At 38.4% G+C, this 13,353-nt stretch overlaps 4 protein-coding genes across 6 annotated transcripts; 2 read left to right on the forward strand and 2 right to left on the reverse strand.

Moving 5' to 3' along the window:
* Positions 1–1,237: 1,237 nt before the first annotated feature.
* Positions 1,238–2,528, reverse strand: Apt1 (Acyl-protein thioesterase 1). Of its 2 annotated transcripts, XM_081983272.1 has the most exons (6): positions 2,327–2,528; positions 2,237–2,268; positions 1,990–2,150; positions 1,714–1,940; positions 1,446–1,660; positions 1,238–1,385 (listed from the first exon to the last, which is right to left on the reverse strand). In XM_081983272.1, the coding sequence occupies exons 1-5, from the start codon at positions 2,372–2,374 to the stop codon at positions 1,472–1,474; spliced, it is 657 nt and encodes a 218-aa protein (XP_081839398.1). In that variant the 5' UTR covers positions 2,375–2,528; the 3' UTR covers positions 1,238–1,385; positions 1,446–1,471. The 2 variants fall into 2 exon arrangements, with proteins under 2 accessions (XP_081839398.1, XP_081839397.1); XM_081983271.1 differs by having other exon boundaries at positions 1,238–1,660.
* Positions 2,529–2,606: 78 nt separating this feature from the next.
* LOC145731390 (lysosomal alpha-glucosidase-like) lies at positions 2,607–7,691 on the forward strand. The gene is made up of 18 exons (XM_081983155.1): positions 2,607–2,752; positions 2,804–2,992; positions 3,049–3,249; positions 3,306–3,519; positions 3,575–3,774; positions 3,826–3,974; positions 4,025–4,199; positions 4,691–4,781; positions 4,837–5,075; positions 5,131–5,373; positions 5,425–5,744; positions 5,798–5,931; positions 5,988–6,139; positions 6,205–6,353; positions 6,405–6,486; positions 6,538–6,811; positions 6,862–7,058; positions 7,113–7,691. Exons 2-18 carry the CDS (start codon positions 2,816–2,818, stop codon positions 7,173–7,175), a joined length of 3,060 nt encoding a protein of 1,019 aa, XP_081839281.1. The 5' UTR covers positions 2,607–2,752; positions 2,804–2,815; the 3' UTR covers positions 7,176–7,691.
* Positions 7,692–7,817: 126 nt separating this feature from the next.
* Positions 7,818–11,079, reverse strand: LOC145731428 (uncharacterized). The gene is made up of 2 exons (XM_081983225.1): positions 10,920–11,079; positions 7,818–10,183 (listed from the first exon to the last, which is right to left on the reverse strand). Exon 2 carries the CDS (start codon positions 9,930–9,932, stop codon positions 8,595–8,597), a length of 1,338 nt encoding a protein of 445 aa, XP_081839351.1. The 5' UTR covers positions 9,933–10,183; positions 10,920–11,079; the 3' UTR covers positions 7,818–8,594.
* Positions 11,080–11,351: 272 nt separating this feature from the next.
* On the forward strand, positions 11,352–13,327 carry LOC145731434 (uncharacterized). 2 transcript variants are annotated; one of them, XM_081983236.1, is made up of 3 exons: positions 11,352–11,705; positions 11,941–12,651; positions 12,857–12,996. In XM_081983236.1, the coding sequence occupies exons 1-2, from the start codon at positions 11,477–11,479 to the stop codon at positions 12,633–12,635; spliced, it is 924 nt and encodes a 307-aa protein (XP_081839362.1). In that variant the 5' UTR covers positions 11,352–11,476; the 3' UTR covers positions 12,636–12,651; positions 12,857–12,996. The 2 variants fall into 2 exon arrangements, with proteins under 2 accessions (XP_081839362.1, XP_081839361.1); XM_081983235.1 differs by having other exon boundaries at positions 11,355–11,705; positions 11,941–12,522; positions 12,857–13,327.
* The last annotated feature ends 26 nt before the right edge of the window (positions 13,328–13,353 follow it).

Here is a 13,353-nt window from a genome sequence, read left to right on the forward strand (position 1 = left end):
TAAGGGAGTTATTTTCAACCTTCTGTATTTGCTTTTTTTTGGCAGAATTCAGTAGAAATCTGGGTTGATGTTTAAAGAATGTTCAAGAAAATATAGAGCCGTGTGTAGATTTACTAGTTTTATCACGTTTCCATTCATGCTTTTACATCAACAAAAAAACAAATAAAAACCGGCTTCTGCTACTGAAGTGCAATATACCCACTTGAATTTTTCCGAAGAACCTCAGTTCCATTTGTTTTATAAAAAGAAAACACTCGTCCACGCCACGTGCTGTATGGACAACGTTTTGACTGTCCGGATTTTTCCCCTTATATTCTCTTGTAAGCCTAAATGTATATGGGGATGAATTCTATTTATAGACGCACCCCTTTATCTCTGGTGGTGGCGCATCCCCGGGTCGTCGACACCAAATAGACCGACGACCCAATTTCCAGCCTTTTCGGGGGGTTGACCTGTTTTCCCCCCAACACAATCGGCGTGGTGCACCCGTGACGTCACTGTGCCGCAAACTGACGTCACTGATTTTAGCTCTCCACCTCTTGGTTGCCTTTAAAATAATGAGAGTGATCAAAAAAACTATTACACTTAAGTTAAAAGAAAACCCACTCACAAACTGTCTGATAATAATTTTTTTCGGTTTCTTATTTTGTTCTAAACAAGTTAGAGTACCGTTAAGGAGCTTAATATTACATGTTTCTTCCAGGTTAACGCTCGATCTAATTATGATTTACGCATTCATCCAACCGAAAAACGTAATTTGAAAGCTTTTCTACCCCCATGACGGAAATTATTCTTAAAATTCCTTAAGGTATAGGCGGGCAGGGTGATGAAAAAAGTTTTTGTGGAAAATACGTTTTGATTGGACGGAGTTACTGACCTCTACGATAAACAGAAGCTATAATAAAGCTTGACTGGTGAGCTTTTCCAGAGGGGAGACATAAACAAAATCACCCAAAATTGCTTTTTGTGAGACCTCTAATATACAAAAACTGCCTTTAATTAGGTATTTGCTGAAACGTTCTGTCAGAGACAACTATAATTTATGTGCAATCCTTTCTTTAATCTTAAACAGTTGTTTAATTCAGAGATTTGAAGAATCAACACTGATGAAATTGTTATTATTATGGTTTCAAACTTTTGTCTGTGTTTTAGTTAGCTAAATCTTGACATGGTGAATGCAATTTGTATGAACCTTTAAAATCAATTCAATTTCCTTTAAGCCAATAAAACACATAAAAATCTATTACTTATTTATTAATAAATAATTTACTTCACAGACTGATACAGCACTTTAGCAGTTTGTTGGTGTGAATCTAAATCTCTATAAAATTCATCTATAATTAAAAAGGAATGCCGTGTTGCCACCTATTTCAACGCACCTGCAACTGAACAGAAACATGAATAAAAAGCAAATTTTAGAAATATACACTTCAAGACAAATTTACACATAACCTAACGTTTGCTGCCTTTTTTACTGGCTAGGCAGGTTTTTCTGAATAAAAGCTTTGATATCCCTCATTTCCTCATCACTGGAACTGTGCATCAGCCCTCTGTATGACTTGAAATCGTGATTTTTCACCAGGGTTTTCAAAGCTGATGCAGTCATTTGGCCCCATTTGTATGGTACCACAGGGTCACAATCGCCGTGACACTGAAAAACCTAATCAACCCCATCATTATAAATGTATTAACCATTGAAAAGTTTTGAATTACATGTAAATCATCTGGACATTTTTTTGCTGCTGGAAAGCTCTTTCTCAATGGTAGCCAACAGGACAAAGCCACCACTCCTCCAAGCTTTTGTGGAAAAGTTAATGCTGAATACAAGGCTAAGGCTCCCCCTTGAGAAAAGCCACCCACAACAATTCTGTCAGCTGGAATACCAGCCTGAATCTCATTCTGTATTAATGTTTGTACTTCTGTTGCTGCTACTTTGATACCTAAACACAAGCTTTTTATAACTGAACTAAACAGGCTTTATATTAGTACCTTCTTCATCTTCAGGTCCTGACTCATCCAGAGACTTTAAATCAAACCAGGACGGCATGCGAAAACCCGCGTTCAAAGTGACAGGCATTGTTTTAGCCGTGGGGCAGATCACTTTTACGAAAGGGCTCCTTATTGCGTTCATTGCTTGGGCCCAACCTTGTCTAAAAAGGGGGCGTCAGGTGTTCAAATTGTTTAAAAAATAATTCGAAAGGTTTGCAAGTTAAATATCGGTTTGAACGGTTCTTACCCAGTGTCTCCCAGTCCGTGTAGAAATATTAACTGCAAAATAAGATTGTAATTAGGGCTCTGAAGTGGTTTTGGATCAAGTTTACGTTACCGTGGCGGTGTGTTTGGCAGTTGCTGCCAGTACTACAGGGGCTGCCATTTTGTGTTGTACACGCGAACTAACTTTAATTCAACTGAATACAAAGGCCCAAAAGGTTTTTCAGCTTTTCTTGCTTTTCCTGGGTACTTTTTTATTAAATTTAATATGGACAAAAATTTGACCAATAAATTTTTGACTTTTAACAGTTTTGACATCTGGCTGGCTTGGAAGAGGTTAAAACTGACACTTGACAGACGACAGACGAAAAGGTCAGAGGGCAGGCGTGTTTGTTTTGTAATAAACAAAAGGATGTTTTTATCGCATTTTAAATAAATTTTCAAACTGCTAATTACTATCATAAAATATAAACGGAAACGTTTAAGAACTAATGTATTTAGATAAAAGTTTGCATTTGTGTTTCAAATTGTATTAAAACCGGTTAGTTGTAAAATGCAGCAGCATAAGTGGGACTTTAAACTTTTTTTGCAGACTGAAAAAAAAATGAAAATTCGTAATATTTTCACGTCTTCTTGGAGCAGCCGGTCTAGAAGACTGACCTGTACCGATTCAGTAAGTTTTGATGATCTAGGTGGTGATCTGCCTTCTGAAAGGTTTCCTCAATTGAAGGAGTCCTCTTTGAACCACTCTTTTGATGCCTCTCCAGTGCATCATCAGTCGGTAACTCGCTTTATTTCTATTTAAACTGTTAATATTGACTGGATGATTGTTTTAAGCGGTCAAAAACCTATAAACGTTTTATACCAGACCTAGATTTTGATGTAACTTCATCCCGTCCAAGTTTGGCCACAGTGTTACTTTGCATTGTTCTTTCGGCTGTGTTTCTGATCCTTCCAATTATTTACTTACTCAACTGTTTTGATATCATTTATGAGCATGAGAACTTGAAGCATAACCCTATTGTGCAACAATCAGGGGTAAGATATTACAGTATAAGTCTGGTGATTATTTCTGAGCTAAAACCATTTCTAAGGTGTATGAGGCTGAAGCAGACTTCAGTACTACATTTCCTACTCAAATAAATGAGCAACATCCACTTCTACCAGCTCCACCCAAGCCTGATTATGCTCAGTGTAAGTTGCTTAACAATGAGAAAAAGTTTGATTGTTTTCCTGAGAATGGGGCCACTCAGGAAAGTTGTGAGGCTAGGGGATGCTGCTGGATTCCTGCAAAAACTAAACCTAAAAGTTTGTTTAGTTTACAAGGGAAATTACTTAAAAAATCATTGTATTGTAACTTTAGGGTTTAAGACTGTACCTTTGGACACACCTTACTGCTTTTACCCACCTAACTACAACACCTACAAAATAGTAAATGTCTCAAACACTGCATTTGGTTTGGTGGCATACTTAAACAGAAGTTACAGAACAGCCTATCCAGATGATGTGGCAGTTCTCCAAATGACTGTTAAGTATGAAACTGAAGACAGGCTTCATGTCAAGGTACTGAAACAAAGCAGTTTGAGGTGGTGGGTTAATAATGGCGAATATTAGTTTGTAGATCCCTTGAATGCAAGGTTTGAGCCTGCATGGCCTGAAGTTCCTATAGTGGACAGAGCTGCAGAGAATCTAAATTATGTGTTTGAGTTGGACACTTTTAAGGCAGGTTTCAAAGTGGTTAGAAAAGCTGACAACACCACCCTGTAAGATTTTGTTCTGGTTAGGTTTTCGTACTAAAAAGTGAATGTTACAGTTTTGACTCAAATAACTTCCTGGACTTTACATTTGCCAATCAGTTTTTGCAAATGAGCAGTAAACTACCTACAAAATATATTTATGGAATTGGTGATCACACTTCTAACTTACTGTTGAGTACTGAGTGGAATCGGTTTACTCTTTGGAATCATGATTTGCCTCCTCAACCTAATGTAAGTTTGATTTTTCTAGTTTACTTTGAACATTGGAAAATTTTGTTTTTAAAATTAAAATGTCACAATAATTTGCATTGGTGATCATGACATTCTCATTCCAAAAACATTCAAGTTACATCTTGACTGAGTAGTTAGTTAGTTATGTACCGTGAGTGGGCATATTCTGCCCTCCACTGCGACCGCAGGTCTAGTGTGGCTCACACATAAGTTAAAACTCATCCAGAATACTCGACCCCCTGAGGAACCAAATAACTGCTCTGGATGAGAAGTTGTTAAGTGTGGTTTGCTGAGTTGCAGGAGATTGTTGGTCCTGTCCCTAATAAACTCCTTGGAGTGAGCCAACCCTTTAGTTCTCAGCCATAGGAGTGTTACTGAAACTAGACTGGAGTAACAATTCTTCTCAACTCGCTGTGTTGTATTTCTTTTACTCTGCCCATCATTAAACTGTCTTGACAACATTGCATAGAGAATAAAAAAACTACTTTCAGAAAAATCTCTACGGCTCTCATCCCTTCTATTTAATGATGGAAAATTCGGGTAACAGTCACGGTGTGTTCCTGTTGAACAGCAACGCTATGGGTAGGTCACACACGCAATTTAATGATCAAAACTCTATTAGGGTTTTCTCACGTAGATATTCTTTTGCAACCAACTCCGGCCGTAACTTTTCGCACCGTGGGAGGAGTTTTGGACTTTTACTTTTTCCTAGGGCCGACACCCGCTGACGTTATCGACCAGTACACTGATCTTGTGGGACGGCCTTACATGCCTCCTTATTGGTCTTTAGGTTTCCACTTGTGCCGTTTCGGTTACAAATCGCTTAACAACACGCGCGCTGTATTGGAGAATAACTTGAAAGCTGGGGTTTTTATTGTAAGTTTTCGAGCATTTGTTGGGGTATTTGGTGCTGAATTGTTAGTTGAAACAGGACACCCAATGGAATGATTTGGACTATATGAATAACAGTAATGACTTCACTTATGACAAAGTGAATTACGAAGGACTGCCTGCGTTTGTAGAGGAGTTGCACAAAAACGGCAGGCATTACATCCCGCTGGTTGATCCAGGGGTGAGCGCCGGTGAGCTGCAAGGGACTTATCCTCCTTACGATATGGGCATAAAAATGGACATTTTCGTGAAAAACTCCAGCGGGCAGCCATTTATAGGCAAAGTACTTGCTATTCACTTTCTACGTGCAATGGTGCTGTACAGTCAATTTTAGGTGTGGAACTCACACTCTACAGTATGGCCAGACTTTACTCATCCTAATACTGTAGACTACTGGACGGATATGTTGAAAAACTTCCACAATCAAGTACCATTCGACGGCGCTTGGATTGACATGAACGAACCCTCAAACTTTTTATCTGGATCGTTCAACGGCTGTCCCAAATCTGACTTGGAGAGCCCTCCTTACCTCCCAGCGGTAGATGGAGGAGTGCTAAACTATAAAACAGTTTGCATGACTGCCAAACATTACGCTGGGTTGCATTATAATGTGCATAATCTGTTTGGAATCACCGAGGCTATTATAACAAATTTGTAAGGTTTTTTTTTTTAAGTGTTGGGTTTTATCACACATCAAAGGGTTACAGTGCCTTGTCAGAAATTCGCGGTAAACGACCTGTGGTGATTTCAAGAGCCACTTTCAGCGGACATGGACATTACGCCGGACACTGGAGCGGAGACGTGTTTTCCACTTGGGACGCTCTGAAACAGAGCATTCCCCGTATGTTAACACCAAACAGATGGTTTTTATGGTGTGATGTGATTTTTTCTTTAAAGATCTCCTCAGCTTCAGTTTGTACGGTATACCATTGATGGGAGCGGACATTTGCGGCTTCAACGGCAACACCACGGAACAGTTGTGCAACAGATGGCAGCAACTCGGTGCTTTTTATCCGTTTTCAAGGAATCACAATACGGACGATGGCATAGTACGTCTGACAGTTTTAAATTTAAATCATTTTGGAAAGATACTAATTGAGTGAGTTTATTACAGCCACAAGATCCGGCTTCAATGGGAGAGTTGGTGGTGACCTCAACGAAAAAGGCGCTCCAGGTCAGATACGCTCTGTTGCCGTACTTGTACACTTTATTCTACCGTGCTCACGTATCTGGTGACACTGTGGCCAGACCACTCTTTTTCGAGTAAGTCATTAACAAACACTACTGCAGGACTTAACAAATACTTTTATACAGATTTTATAAAGACCCGGAAACCCTGAACATAGACACTGAGTTCCTCTGGGGCCCCGCCCTACTAATTGTCCCTGTTTTAGAGGTAAGTTACTGGTCTGGTTACAGTGCAAGGCTAATTAAAACAAAAACACAGGAAGGTGCAACCACTGTGTGGGCTTATCTACCTCAATCGTGGTGGTACAACTATTACACCAAGAGTTGCATTCAGAGTTTTGGAGAGTTTGTCAATTTGACCGCTCCCTTGGACACAATACCGGTTTTCGTGAGGGGTGGCTACATTTTACCGCAACAGGAGGCCAAACCGACGACTACGGAAAGTAGAAAGGGCAAAATTGAACTGTTGGTGGCTCAGGATGAGGCTGGAGAAGCTTATGGAGAGTTGTTTTGGGACGACGGAGATACTTTAAGTAGGTCAAGTTTTTGGAACAAACTGCCAAACTTATCCTTTTTGTTTCAGACACCGTCCAAGAAAAGCGCTACTCACTAATCAGTTTCCAATTAGAAAACAACACCTTACGCAGTGACGTCGTCAATTGGGCGGAAGAATATCCACCCAATTTGGGCACGATAACGGTCCTTGGAGTACAGAAACCTGTAACCCAAGTAATTGTTAACAGTGTACGGTTGGCTTTCAAGTTTGACACCTTACACAAGGTAAGTGCCTTCCTTTAGATGTTTTTGTTCTAGAACTTTATTGTATTTTTGCAGTATTTGCTCATTGACAATCTTAACGTTTCTCTCGAAAAACCGTTGGTGGTGACATGGAAATGAGACTGGGAGACATTTTATAGGTTTTTAAGAGTATTTTAAACTATGTTACCCTCCGTTGTAGCCTTGATGTGTGCCACTTTATGATAATTATATGCCAAAGAGTTTTAGCTGTTTTTTAGGACCTTTTCTTTCAAATTTACGAGCAAACAAACAAAAAGTGATTCTGTGATAATTGTTTCAGCTTCTTCTCCTATTGTGCCAAATTTTAAAGGCTTTGTTAACTTTTTAATACACAGCGTTTCAATCAAATTCGTCCACTACACTTTATAGAGACAAATCAGTAGGCGTGTGTAACTGTTAAGCTAGTTTTTAATGGATATGTGATATATTAATGTACTTTTCTGAACCCTCTTTTCTCCCGTTTACGGTTTACATACGCACTCACTATTTTATGTTAGATAACTACTTGTATCCCATATTTAAGCCTATTTCTTGATAGTCAGTATAATGACTTTTAAACAGTTATAATATTGCATTTATAGGTGCAGTTTTATTAGGAATAAATGTTTGACGTCATACATTTTTTTCTTGATTTACCTAAACCCCTAAAGTTGTATTGTCTGTGGTATTGGATTAGCACAGTCACATGATAACTGTCTGATTGGTGAAAAGATAGTGGGTACTACAAAAACAAAACATAAGTAGTATGTAAAAAGTTTATACATATAACTCTTATAAAGTGTACAAAGTTTATGGTCTATTTAACCAACGTTTTTTTTTTTAAATTTGCTTAGATAAGTATTTGGTACATGAACTGTCACATTCTACTTAAGTGAAGTTAAAAATACGTTCTTCCATTGTAAAAAATAATGTTATATAAATGGAAAATTGTATGAGTAAACTTATATGTAACAACTTTCATTTGTGTCAAGAAAAAACAATAATAAGAAAAATTGCCATCCAATAAAATCAACTAAAACTTACTTTATACCAAGGCGTCAGCCTCACTGTTAATATAAACTAGAAACTTAACCAACAAAAATAAATTCTACTAACTAAAAAAAAAACAATATATTGCCTAAAAACCGTTTCTCTTTGGTTTAAAAAAAAATTACAGGAAAGACTTGGTCTTTTAGTTAGGATACTCCTGAATTGAACACAATAATATTTTTATTAACTATTTGGTGTTACTGGAACTTTGGTTTTGACTAACTCATTAGTGGTAACTCTAACGGTGTTACAAACAACTGAAAAAACTTAAGAAAACAAAGCATGTTAATTATTTCTTAAAATAATTAAGACACTTAGTTTGACAAGGTTTTCAAATAAAATAGTAGGTCCTTTGATTGAACAAATATTTGGAAAATTGGAAACACCTTTCAAACAAAGGCAAGTTGCGTACGTACTAGTACACGTGCGAATGGCACTCTTTTACGATTTTAAACTAAACAATTTTTGGTTTGTGAGATCTGCCGATCATTACGAAGTCAGCTCTTCTAGAAGCTCTTCAATAGACCTCTGCTCAGTCTTAAACTTCGCCATGTAATCATCCGGAACCGTCCAATCTAGCAAGATTTTAATGTTATTTTTCAGTTTTTGTGCCGTGCTTAACCCCTTTTCGACGCAGGGCACCCTGCCCGAGTATAAAATGGAGGAAATGAGCACGTCATCGATCAATCTTTTATTAAAACCGAGCTCATTCAACCGCTCACTGGTGGAGATTTTTTTCAGTAAAATCGCCAACAGCAAACGCATTTTACTCAAAGTCATCGGTGTTTCATCGGCGTCCTGCTCCTCCTTCACTTTAACTGGTTTGTTGGCGCAACAGTCCTGATGGTCTTGCAGTTCTTTTTTGGTTGTATATGATTCCTTGCACCAGTCGCACCAGTAGGGTTTGTCAATTTTATGAATTCGCAACATGTGCTTTTTCAAATGGGGCACTTGCGTGAATCCCGAATGGCACACGGCGCACACAAAAGGTTTCTCGCCGGTGTGACGTCGTTGGTGCAATTTTAACGCTGTGGAATGTGCGAATGCTTTCCAGCATACCCTGCATCGGTAAGGGCGTTCTCCCGAATGAATCCTCTGGTGCACAATCAACTGTGATCTTTGAGCAAATGACGTGTTGCACACTGTGCACACGTGCGGTTTAATCTTTGTGTGCGTCCTCAAATGCTGAGGCAAGTGTCCTTTGAAATCTTTATTGCAGATTGGACAGTGAAAAGCTTTGATGTTATCATGGAAGTTTCTGAAGTGTTTACGCAGGGCGTCTCTTCTGGTGAATCGATTACCGCATAGCTCACACGTGTACGGTTTCACGTTCATATGCGAATTTTGATGCAGTCTTAGATTCTGGGAGCAGGTAAACCTAGCCTCGCACATATCACATGCAAAAGGCTTCAACTTGTCGTGAACTCGTTGATGTTGATTCAACTGACTTCCTCTAGCAAAAGTCTTGTTACACAGTTGACATTGGTATGGTTTCTCTCCTGTGTGTTTGCGCAAGTGCAGCTTGAGACGATCTTTCAAGACGAAACTTTGATTGCACAAATAGCACACAAATAGATCATTCAATTTGCAGTGTATTGATTTGATGTGGTTGCTTAAAGTACCTGCTTGCTTGAACCCCTGGTGGCATTCCCCGCAAATGTAAGGGCGTTCATTAGTGTGCGTTCTAATGTGCTTCCTCAGATCATTTGACCCTAGGAATTTTTTGGCGCAATAGCTGCAATGATATTTACGCTCCTTCAACACCGGAATTTCTGAATTTACCGGGTCGTCCTTGATGTGAACAGTCCTATTTCTTAGACGCTTCATGATGGCATGCAATTTGTGCTCTTTTAGTATTACAGTATGTGCAAAAAATTAAATGAAAAAGGTTATGAAAGTGTGTTTCAGGTACTAGGTAGATTTTGTACTAAATGCTAACTCTGGCAAGTTAATTTTATTGACCCAACCACCATAATCTAATCCAGTGAAGATGGGTTATTGTATTAGGGAGATCCACTACATGGTGCTATAACTGTAGCCCACATGATTGCGCCACCATCACCAAATTTCCACATTGCCTGTAAAAATACATGATATCCTCAACCTCCAACAACTATGATCTTTTAAGTGAAAAATGGACAACATTTTAGGTTTGAGACAAGGCATTTGTTACTAGAAACTTTAGAAAAACAGCACAGAAGTAATCTGCTACCTATACTAAAAAAACATGACTTTATGAAGGGTGTTTTATCATTTTTATTCTCTCACAACAAAGAGCTGGAAAGTAAACTAAGGTTACTGTGAATTGTTGCTTGATAATTTTAAAAGTTCACACAGACTTTCAGTTGTTAAAAGATAAAATGGATAAAATCAATTGTAAGTTGAAAGTGTAGTAACTTATTAAAAATTCTATTCACATGACTCACTCATGTGCATTATCTTAATTGACACATTGGTGAAGTCTTACAAAGGTAATTAACTATAATTTATCATCACAATTCAACCCAAAATGCCACTAAATTACCACGTCATGCTCAAACCTAAAGTGTGCATTTTCACTAATTTAAATTGGAAATAACTAGTCAAATTAACCCTGACAGAAGAAATTTAAATGCCCTGTTCCACCTTAAATAACAGCATGTCTACTGTACGTCCAGAGACTTTGAAAACAATAGCCAAAATACCATTTAACAGCAGTTTAAATTACTTTAAATGGGGCTATCCCATAATACCTACTTTAGTTATTTCAAAGGAGTGATTTTAATTAAGCCCTAAACCATTGCTATTTAACGTACGAAAATGCAAAACACTTACCGTTTACTCATCAGCCTGGCATCGAATATTAAAATACTATTTCTAAAAATAAATAAATGTAGAATGTTAATAAAATACAATAAACAATTTCCTAATTTTTTGTGCGTCAAAGTCAAAATATTGAAAGATACATTTTGACAGGTGAGCGTTTGGCAACGTTGCTGTAAAGCGCTTTAAAAATGTTTATTTCAATTTTCAATGCTAATAGTTTCAGAAATAAGTGTGATTGTGTCACATTTAAACTTATGTAACAAAATTATTTAAAAAAAAACCGCAAGGAAAATCTCTTTTATTGAAAAATGGTGTCAACTTTTAGTCTGACAACGTTGCCACAAATTTTCTTTTCAATCAATAAGAGAAAAGCATCATGTTGTATATACTTTCCGTCTCGCTTCAGCGCCCGTTTGGAAACTTTCCTGTCCTTGTTGCACGCAAGCAAAACCAATCCCAGAGTGGCAAATGGCGGCCGTGCCAATGCCAAGTGATATTCTAAAGTTTTTCAGTTTCACTGAATGTAATCGCGTTTTCCTTCGAATTTTAGTGTAAACACTTTTGTAATGGCCACTTCAAAAGTGGAATATATCTACGAAGATGAGGACGGACACGAATACACGGCAGAGGAACCTCTGCATGAGGACGACATGTTGGATGAGCAGGACAATGCATCGGGGCAGTATCAAGAAGTAATGATCGTGGATAATAGTCCCGATATGAACGTCAGCCTAATCCCGGAGAGTCTCGTGCATGACCTTAACCACGAAAGGGACCCGGACTGTAAACGAAAAGGTTGGTGTTTTGGGGTGACACGTAGTTTTGGGGCTGTTTGGGGCAATGCCTTGAAATTCCGCCATGTTTCGGTAGATAGGTGGAGCAGTTTGGATTTTCTATCTTTGTCCTTCCCATTTACTGAAGTACAAGCTTTCTATATCTGTCTTTGTTTACTGAAATGGAGGGCTTTTTGTAACTCTTTTCAAATTTCAATTTTATTGTTATGGCTGTTAAAATAATTTTTTACTTACAGATTCTCATCACTGTTGGGGAATTCAACAGTCAAAGAAACTCATTGAATCAATGAAAAAATATAAAACTGAATTAGCAAACGCGACTAATCGTAGAGATGTGTGGAACAAAATTCACCAGGACGTAACTTACAAAGGTGTTAACGTTAGTGTGCAAGAGTGCCAAAACAAGTGGAAGAACTTAATTCGCACCTACAAAGAATGCTGCAAAATGAAAAATAAAGACAACATGAGATTCCGCTACTACAACGAAATGTCTGACTTTTTTGGCGGTGAGAGCGCGTTTTTAAAAGAACACGACTACAACAAATCCAAATTGACTTTAATGCCTCTTTTTGGAGACAGTTCACTAGCATCCACATCAAAATGCAATCCCACAGTCACATTTCCTCCAATTTGTTTTACGGATCGCCAGTTTATTGAGTACACAAACATGAAACGGGATGAATACTCGGCGAGACAGAAACGGCACGAGGAAGAAATGGCTATACGTAAACAGGAGCTGGACATTCAAAAGAAGAAACTGGAAGTAATGAAGAAAGCGGCCATGGCCAGCGTGCAGGGCAACAAGAACGTGAATTTCGGTAAAAAAGCCAAAACTACTACTTCTAGCAGTAAGGATAATAGCGTTAGCGAAGAGAGGGAAAACGTCCAAGCGCCGCGGTTCAATTTTGTATTGGCGGACGTGGCATTCTAAAAGGAGTTTGTTTTTTGTGAGTTTGAGTGGATTTTTGATTTGTTGATGTTTTTTGTTGGTCAAATTTGGGGTAGTAATGAGGGTAAATCTGATGTGCATGCAGGCTTTTTCGTCCAAGGTTTGTCACATTCTATGGGAAAAAAAAAACATCAACACAAAAATGACTCACAAAAAACAAATTTTCTGATCGAGTGGGGTTTAAGCCGTTGGGTACTTTGCAGATTTTCCGTGTCGTTGGCCGGACGAAGCCACCAGTCTACTGATCTCGATAATTCGACGCCGAAAGTTCGAAATCGCGGATCGCAACCAGCAAAGCAAACCGACCCTTTGGATTGAAATCATGCAGGAGATGGTAGAAAACGGTTACCAGGTGACCGTCAAGGAGATCAAATCGAAGTGGCGGAACCTGATCAGAACGTACAATTTGCGTTGCAAAAATCCGCGACAGAAGGGTTTCAAGTTCAAGTTTTTCAATGATATCATGGAGTTTTTTAAGGAAACCAGCTCGCTTGGCATCGATCCGGTCGTTTTCGAAATTTACGGTTCGGATTAGTTAGTTCTGGTATGTATTCTGACAAATTCGTTCTGGTTTACTTGGGGCAGAATTTTACCAGGCCCTCATGCAATACTATTTATGTTCTGTAAGATTTTTTTTTATTCTGTACTTTAATAAACTTGTAACATAATGACAACCCTACTGAAGGAAACCCACCCAAGA

This window comes from Ips typographus, linkage group LG7 (genome assembly GCF_016097725.1).
Source record: "Ips typographus isolate SLU linkage group LG7, UJ_Ityp_2.0, whole genome shotgun sequence".
In the NCBI taxonomy this organism is placed as follows: Eukaryota; Metazoa; Arthropoda; class Insecta; order Coleoptera; family Curculionidae; genus Ips; species Ips typographus.

What these genes read in the sequence shown, in the direction of transcription:
- LOC145731390 (XM_081983155.1), top strand. Translation starts at nt 2,816, where the DNA reads ATGAAAATTCGTAATATTTTCACGTCTTCTTGGAGCAGCCGGTCTAGA. An exon ending in CTCCAGTGCATCATCAGTCG is followed by an intron (nt 2,993 to 3,048) that starts GTAACTCGCTTT and finishes GATTGTTTTAAG; the next exon opens with CGGTCAAAAACCTATAAACG. An exon ending in GGCAGCCATTTATAGGCAAA is followed by an intron (nt 5,374 to 5,424) that starts GTACTTGCTATT and finishes AGTCAATTTTAG; the next exon opens with GTGTGGAACTCACACTCTAC.
- LOC145731434 (XM_081983235.1), top strand. Translation starts at nt 11,477, where the DNA reads ATGGCCACTTCAAAAGTGGAATATATCTACGAAGATGAGGACGGACAC. An exon ending in CCCGGACTGTAAACGAAAAG is followed by an intron (nt 11,706 to 11,940) that starts GTTGGTGTTTTG and finishes TTTTACTTACAG; the next exon opens with ATTCTCATCACTGTTGGGGA. An exon ending in CAACAAGAACGTGAATTTCG is followed by an intron (nt 12,523 to 12,856) that starts GTAAAAAAGCCA and finishes GGTACTTTGCAG; the next exon opens with ATTTTCCGTGTCGTTGGCCG.
- LOC145731428 (XM_081983225.1), bottom strand. Translation starts at nt 9,932, where the DNA reads ATGAAGCGTCTAAGAAATAGGACTGTTCACATCAAGGACGACCCGGTA.
- Apt1 (XM_081983272.1), bottom strand. Translation starts at nt 2,374, where the DNA reads ATGGCAGCCCCTGTAGTACTGGCAGCAACTGCCAAACACACCGCCACG. An exon ending in CTGCCAAACACACCGCCACG is followed by an intron (nt 2,269 to 2,326) that starts GTAACGTAAACT and finishes CTTATTTTGCAG; the next exon opens with TTAATATTTCTACACGGACT. An exon ending in CACGGACTGGGAGACACTGG is followed by an intron (nt 2,151 to 2,236) that starts GTAAGAACCGTT and finishes CCCCCTTTTTAG; the next exon opens with ACAAGGTTGGGCCCAAGCAA.